The sequence below is a fragment of the Emydura macquarii genome, unplaced genomic scaffold (genome assembly GCF_026122565.2).
Source record: "Emydura macquarii macquarii isolate MOO-44397 ecotype Brisbane River unplaced genomic scaffold, CSIRO-AGI_Emac_v2 contig_2680, whole genome shotgun sequence".
In the NCBI taxonomy this organism is placed as follows: Eukaryota; Metazoa; Chordata; order Testudines; family Chelidae; genus Emydura; species Emydura macquarii.
Genome location: NW_027132817.1, coordinates 92,577 through 100,853, shown reverse-complemented (window position 1 = coordinate 100,853; position 8,277 = coordinate 92,577). Strand labels below are relative to the sequence as shown.

Below are 8,277 nucleotides of genomic sequence, written 5' to 3'. Positions count from 1 at the left end.
AGAGAGGGGAGCTGCTGGGTAGCTTTCACCAGGGAAAGCTCCTGGTTGTCCCTGATTAGTAGCCACATTGTCTATTGTTTGTTTTTCTGCTGGTTGGTGAGTGGAAAACTCCTTCTCTTTTCTTCTCCGCCTCAGCGCAATGATCCTCTGGCAGCTAGAGCAGCCTTGGCTTTTCTCAGATGGACTTGCTGCATGGCTTCTTGTAGCAGGGTTTGTACTGTGTACGTTGTGATTTACTAGTGCAGTTTTCTCCTAGATGTAAAAAGCATGTTTTACAAACTGTCTGTTCCTCTTAACAGCTTTTCTGTTACTTTCAAATTGCTGTGAATCCCTTTTAAGGGCTCTACGAGCAATTAAAAATGTCCTTTTAGAGCAGTATTGGTAGGGTTGTAATGTAAATGTGACTAGACATGACAGATTTGGAGGCTCCCGTGAATCAAGTTAATTCTTTGTGTTTCTCTTTCCAGTCATGTGGGTCTTACCCTGATTCTAATAACTGGGTTTAGAAGGAGAATGTCAGTTGCTTTGGATTTGTGTTTACCTTGTGTTTCTTTAAAGTCATTTGTCCCCCGCCTTCAACCCCTCTCCCTACACACACCATGATTTTAGGCCTTTTCTGGTGACATTTAAAATAGAGCTGGTCATGAAAGTTTTCTGACTTGGCCTACATCTGCCTTGGGAGGGATTTCAAAATAGGAATTTCTTATTTAGTAGCAACCATTTTTCATTTGATTTGCAGATAGTGTTTTGATTTAGTATGACCTCCTTAATATAAGTGTTTATGAAAATTATTCTATGGGGAAAATATCAGTTGGCCTAAAAATATGACCAATTGAATTAATACAGATTGTCTTTTGTTTTTACTTTGAAAATGATGATTTAAGACTGTTGGCAGACAAAGCATAAGGCAAATGTTAAATTGTTTCTCTGCTTAGAAAGCTATACAAAAAACCTCTTATAACTGAATGTATCTATTCTTTTGATAGAGCTGTGTAATACTGAGTAACTACCATACAATGGGCTGGATTCATCAAAGGTAAATGGTTTTTAAATTTACTAATAAATGGCTTGTGTGTTCATGGAAAGTGCTGTTAACTAGTTAAGACGCTGCTAGCTATACTTCTATTAGACTTCGGATAAAGCTTTTTACAGAAAGCCAGAATTTCATAAATACTGTTCTATTATCTCCATCCTGGCAGGGTTTAAAAACAAATAATGAAACCCATTCATAGGCATTGCAGTCTCATTTGCTTTAGATTTATTTTTAGAAATAACTTTTGTTAAACAGCAAAGCAAAATCCATCATCAATACATACCATCCTCACATGAATCCAGCTCAGTATCACACATGTTTGTTTATAAATTTTTCCTACTCTTTCTAAAGGCCTGATCTTGTGCACATGGGTAAATTTACACACAAGTAGTCTCATTGGAGTCAGTGATTTCAGTTGGATTACCCCCTGCATAAATGTTTGCAGGATGGCACTCTGAATCAGTCATATTCCTTCTTTGGGGGTGATGGTAGGGGTGAGGAGCTTTGCCAGATGTTTTCTGGCATTGTGCCTAGCCTACTGTTAGTAGCTGAAAGACACATAAATGAGTTTAGAGGATGTGACCCATACTTGGACAATTTGAGAAGAGTTTCTGGAGCTTTTCATTTTTAAAAGATTCTTTCAAGCTAATTTGTATAATGTTCTTCATATTATATCTCAAAATGCTTTACAGATACACTTGGAACTAAACAGACAATGTCAACTTAAAAACCATATATAGTAAACCAACACATTTATTTGCAGAGATTACTGACATTTTAGATTATCACAACTGAAAGAATTTTTAAAATTGACTTATTACTGTTTATGCTGTGCTTTTTGCATTTCTCTCAAAATGACAGTGAAATTAATGAAATCAGTTTCACTTAGTTTATAGTCAGTTTCACTTTCAGATTCTCAGAGCTGTAATGTTTGCCTTTTAAAGGCTAGAGAGGAATATTTATTAGCTTAAATACTATTTCATTGACATTTTTAAAGGTGTTTTTAACTCAGTAGAAATTATTCTAGGTTTTACAAAAAGATGTTGGGTTGAATTTCAGTTCACAATATGCTGTAAATAATAATTAACCCTGTTTTTTGGGCTGATCTGCAATAATAAAGTTTTTTTTTATTTTGTTGGAGTTTGTTTTGTTTTAAGGGATTTTGTCCTTTTTGACTTAAGCCAAAAATTTAGGATTTGTTTTGATTTTATTTTTTCTGTTTCTAAAAAACTGAAAATCATTAGTCTTTAACTTTTTAAAATTACAATAAAACCGCTCTTTGTTAAATTCCAAGCCAAACCCTACCCCCCCAAAAAAAAAATTCCTGCAGTTTTTACTTGCTGCACGGCAGCCAGAAAGTAAATCAGATAAGCAAAAGTGAAACTGTCTAGGGCTGCTCTACACAGGCAGCTTGAGCTACTGCCAAGTCACATTGACTTCAATAGGGCTTCACCTGCATGGAGCATCCTGCAGGGTTCGGGGTTGGGCTGTCTTCATGACCCAAAACGAGAGAACCATAAAGTGAAAACAGAGCATAAATGGTGAAAAGGAAATTGGATACTGAAACAAGTTTAAAATCCTAAAGCCTTTACAGCAAGAAAACTGTACTGATTGAGATAAATCACTTTACAGATTGGCTTAATTAAATGGGTACAATATGTTCATGTTGACAAGGCCTGCCTGATATTAGTGATGTAGGTATGGTCAAGTTTAAAAACTCAAAACAAGCATCTTTTTTTCAACTTGACCATTGCCTGCGTGTGCCTCTGTGTCCAAACAGTTAGGCCAAAAGTATCCATTCATTTTGGTGCTTAAATTGCTGTTTAACCAATTTGAAACAACTGGGGCCAGATTTGCCAAAGTGTAGAGAACATAGGATTCCAGTTGACTTCAGGTTCCAGACTTCTCCAACTGGCATCCAAAATTAGGCCTTGATCCTGCATTGAGCAACACATGGGTGGATGTCTGTGGCCACATGGAGCCTCATTAACTTCCATGCACAATAGTGTGATTTTTAATGCACACTTTTATACACAAATATATATTACACTTCCAACCTTTGAGGCAGGCTGGGATTGTGAGTTAAACATATTTACTGGTTTATTTCTGCTAAAACTATAGAGTGAAATACTCTGTTGACATTTTTTTTTCTAGTCTCATGGTTTTGAAATTTGTATCTAATCCCTCTCATTAGCCATGTAACTGAAAGTTATAGTGAGAGATGTATAGGGATGCTGTCAACCACACCATAGGCCTAACAAAATCAAAGGGAGGCAGATAGTGATTTAGATCCCTACAGGAAGAGATGGGGTGGAAGCACAAAGGAGAAGGAGCATCAGTTCTGCTGCATGATCCTCCCCCTCTGGGAATGTTCAGTTCCACTACGTCAAGGCTCTTAGGCCTGCTCTACTCTTAAAATTTAGGTTGACCTAGCCATGTCACTCAGAGGTGTGAAAAATTTGCACTCCTGAGCTCCATAGTTAAGTTACTCTGTACTCGCATACAGAGTTGATGTGGCTAGGTCGACACAAGAATTCTTCCATCAACCTAATTACTGTTGCTCAGAGAGGTGGAAAAACCCTTCTGTTGCTGTAGAAAGCATCTATGGTACAGCGCTACAACGACACACCTGTTTTAGAACCAGTAGTATAGCCCACTGCCCTAGCCTTAGATTTCATAAATTCCAAAGCCAGAAAGGACCATTGTGATCATCTTGGCTGACCGCATGTATAACACCGGCCATAGAACTTGCCCAAAATAATTCTTACAGCAGAGCCTTTAGAAAAACATCCAATCTTGATTTAAAAATTGCCAGAGATGGAGATCCATTGTTCCAATGCTTCATTCCCTCGCTGTTTAAAAAAAAAATAAATGTATGCCCTATTTCCAGTTTGAATTTGTCTAGCTTCAGCTTCTAACCAGTTAATCGTGTTATATCTTGGTCTGCTAGATTGAAGAGCCTGTTATTAAATATTTGTTCCTTATGTAAGTAGTTAGACTGTAATCATGTCTCCTCTTAACCTTCTCTTTGTTAAGATAAATAGATAGACTCAAGGAGCTCAGTCACTTTAATCCTTTAACCATTCTTGTGGCTCTTCTCTGAACCCCCTCCAATTTATCAACATCCTTCTTAAATTGTGGACACCAGAACTGGACACAGTATTCCAGCAGCGGTCGCAGCAGTGCCAAATACATCCTGATCAGGGAGGGCTGCCAAGGGGTTGGGAAGCTGTTGCTGTAGTTATTACTCTTCATGCCTTCCCTTCAGATTTTTGGAGGTATCCACTCTGCACTTGCAATCCCTTGGGGATGGAAATATTGTGTGGATGATGGGCCAACAGTAGCTTAACACCAACCTTTGGCTGGGCACCATAGATCATGGATCCATATTTGCATCCACTAAGATTAATACATCATAACCCTTTCATGAGGAGAGTGTTTGCTGGGAACTCCACAAGGTCTGCCAGATTTTTCCTGTGTTTAGGTCCAAAATTGGACAAAGTCATCTCTTGTGCCATTATTATTTATTACACTGTCATTTCTGGAAAACACAAGGAGTCTTGCTTTGTTGTGTAAATTTGATATTGAGAGACCTGATCTACTGGTCTGATCACAGCTCTGAGAACCAGGAATTAGTTATAATCCTGAGTCTGCCACTGACTCCTCGGACGTTTGTTAAATCACTTAAGCCAAAATTTTCACACTTGAATACCCAATTACCTGATAAAGTGGCCAACAAGCAAGTTGTACTCCAAAGCTCCGTGAACTGCTGCTGCTATGGACAAGGTCTTCAATGTTCCATGGCGAGCTGTCAAGCAAAGCTACAATCAATACAGTAGACACTCTTTTTATTTTGTTTGTTTTAATATATATATATATATATTACACTTCCAACCTTTGAGGCAGGCTGGGATTGTGAGCTGTACCTGTTTACTAGTTTATTTCTGCTAAAATTATAGAGTGAAATACCCTGTTGACATTTAAATTGCTATCTTCAGGTTTCCATTAGCAGTCTGTTGGGATGAATGGGCAGTTCACACCTCTCAAAACCATTGATTCAGGCTGTGCAGCCCAGCTGCATGGTTTGCATTTGGTTTCCATTTCAAGGTTAAAAAGCTTGATGCTGCAGCACAATTGTTAATCAAAGTGTGTATTTTGAGGCAAATTCTGATGAATCATGGAGTATGGTAGGGAGAGTGATTCTGTCTTCTCCATAGGTGATACATAAACTGACAAAAGCTGTTTTGACATTAACGGATTTCTTTCCCACATCAGATCAGGTTTACAGATCAGATGGGGATGCAGACGCAGCCTGTTTTAGGCAGTGCTTAATTGCTGAGAAAAAAGGGAAACCTTTGTCAGCACCTAAATTGATTGGCACCGTCCCAATGTATTATAATAGACTGCTGTTCATGCCAACTTGCAGATGTGATTCTTCTTCCTATTATTCAGCTTCATTCCAGGGTTTTGACTAATTTACATACTGTAGGTCACTTTTGTTCCTTTTTGTAACTAAGTTGATTTAGAGAAGCTAATAAGTATTTTTCATCTTTATTTTCTATGATTCTTTTATTTGTGCTGTGTCAGGTAATTTGGATATATAAAATATTTCCTAGAGCCAAACTTCTCCCTGGGATAACTATCATGGGATAAATGTAGTCCTGTCTGTCTTGAGTGTCTTTCCCTGTTTGAGCAGGGGTTCTCAAACTGGGGGTTGCAAGACTCTTAGGGGGGTCATGAGCTGTGAGCCGCGGCACATCCCGGGGCTCTAACTGTCAGCTCCGCACATGCCAGGGCTGATAGTCCAAGCCCTTCAGAGCTGGGGGGCTGGAGAGCGGCAGCAGCTGCTGGCTGGGTGCCTAGCTCTGATGGCAGCGCCATCCCCAGCAGCAGTGCAGAAGAAAGAGTGGCGTGGCATGGGGGGTTCATCACAGCCTGAAATATTTTCAGAGAGGGTCTCAGCAAAAAAAGTTTGGGAACCCCTGCTTTAGAGGATATGTATGACTATCACAGAGGGATGTCTTAGAAAGTTAGGAAAGTAGTTTGTTTGAGCTGACTGCAGTATGACCTGTGAGTTACTGACCCATTTACTGGATAATTTTGCTAAAACAGATGCCCTGCCATAATTAGAGATGCGCAGTTCCTTTGTTGGGAGACTGCTATTTCCAGGCCATGAGAACTCATTCAGTGCCTCAAGTAATTGTAGTGTTGCTTATTGCCACCCATCGGGGTTGCCATCAAGTCTGATGCAAATTACAGGCCCTGCAGTTGCAGCTGGCCTCTGGAAGGGTGTAAAGGAGTGGATGGTCTCCTTGCGCACATACCTATTCCAGGCCAGACCTGATTTGGCCCTTTATTTTTATACAACCAGGAAAAGAGCCCGTTTGTACTCATTAATGTCTTTGGGGGAAAAAAGGAGGCTGCAAACAAGCCAACTTAGAAAAATGCAAAAAACCCACATTCACTGGATTGTGTTCTGTATTTCAGACCAAAGGCTGACCCTTGAAAACATGACTCTTGTGGCAGTCCTGAGTATTCTGTATTTATGCTGCCACAGAAAGAACTGGTTACACTCTGAGAAAAAACACATCCGCTGCAGGGAAGTGTGTACTAAAGATTGAAATGAATTTGCGGCCAAAGGATCCCCGTCATGAATAGATATACTACTATCAAGCAGCTTGGCGATGGGACGTATGGCTCCGTCCTCCTAGGGAGAAGCATTGAATCTGGGGAGCTAATTGCCATTAAAAAGTGAGTTGCTTTATTCCTTAATGTAATAGTATTACACTGCTACATAGCCAACTATACATCATGTGTTCAGTTTTGCAACCAGGTCTGAGAATATACACCTCTGCATCTTAATTCTCAGCCACTATACATGGAATATAAAAAGAATATTCTAATCACCCAGTGACAATTATTGTATTGAGGGGTGGACCGATTAGGTCACCGTTGTCTGTTACTTATGTCCCTTTGTAATACACAGTGCTGAGTTTCCCCATATATTTCACCCAAATTGTTTGAGAGACCTACTTAATTTCCCTCACTTAACTGCTTCAGAGACCACTTAGTTTTTAAATGGTCCACCTGTCTAAGGCCTGATCTACACTTAAAATGTAAATTGACATAGCCACGTTGTTCATGGGTGTGTAAAAGTGAGTGCCATAGCTATGACCACCAAACCCTCAGTGTAGATGCAGCTAGGTCAACGGAAGAATGCTTCAATTAATCTAGCTACCGCTGCTCAGGGAGGTGGATTACCTATAGTGATGGGAGAACCCCTTCTGTTACCACATATTCTGTTAATATAGAAGCGTCTATACCATGGCACTACAGCGGCATAGCTATGACACTGTAGTGCAGACAGACCTAACTGTGATAGACACAGAGCCCTGCAGGTACCTTCCCAAAATACCAGTTCTGATTCAGTGACACAATTAAGAGAACTGGGTAGAACATAGCCACCATAACAGTTTTGCATGAACATCCAGTAGCTAGTTCAATGGCTCAGCAGCCTGCCACGCAAAGGGAATTGAGAGTGTTGTAATTAGCAGGTGTCTTTCCTACCCCCTCATCCTTCCCGACAGCACAAGGGGCAAATTTGTGAGTTACACAGTGTCGTGGGACAGAACAGCTCAGCAGTGCTATTCTCATGGCCATTGCGAGGATCGTGAGCAAAGAGTCATACTAGTAGAAAGCAGAACTACTAGTGCAAATCTGTCATGAGAATATTGGCAGGTAAAAAGATCTTTGATCATCTCATCAAATATTTGAAGGTATTCTAATAGCTACTCTATTAGAAAATCCTATCTTGAGTGAAATGGCAATGTCCTTTTATACTGGCCCAAATATTTGGGGAGTGTCTACACTAGCCTTTAGTAATGTGTTAGAGTACGTCTACACTACGGAGACTATGCCAGTGTAACTGTTAGCGTAATCCCTTAATGTAGACCCAGCCTACACGGATAGTAGGATTTGTGCCATCCGTGTAGGAATGCCATCTTCCTGAACAACAGTAGCTATGTCAATGAATGCAGTCTGCTGTCGACATAATTGTCTGCACTGGGGGTGAGGTTAATGTAGCTATGTCTGTCAGGTGTGTATTTTTCATACACCCAACCGAAGTAGTTAAGTCAATGTTTAAGTGTAAGCCTAGCCTTAGTTACCTCAAGTGAATTGGCAAAGTCAGGTGTACATCAACCTTTGAAAGGCGAAGGCTTAGATGAATTTACCTCCACACACAC

At 40.0% G+C, this 8,277-nt stretch overlaps 1 protein-coding gene across 2 annotated transcripts in view; it reads left to right on the top strand.

Annotated features, from left to right (window-relative positions):
• The window catches only part of CILK1 (ciliogenesis associated kinase 1), a 33,208-nt gene continuing 24,931 nt past the window's right edge, over nucleotides 1-8,277 (top strand). The window contains exons 1-3 of one of the 2 annotated variants that reach the window (XM_067565444.1): nucleotides 1-96; nucleotides 987-1,036; nucleotides 6,521-6,784. In XM_067565444.1, the coding sequence (XP_067421545.1) occupies nucleotides 6,684-6,784 (101 nt within the window). In that variant the 5' untranslated portion in view covers nucleotides 1-96; nucleotides 987-1,036; nucleotides 6,521-6,683. Of the gene's footprint in view, nucleotides 222-986; nucleotides 1,037-6,520; nucleotides 6,785-8,277 lie in introns of both variants that reach the window. The other variant, XM_067565443.1, reaches the window with a different exon arrangement.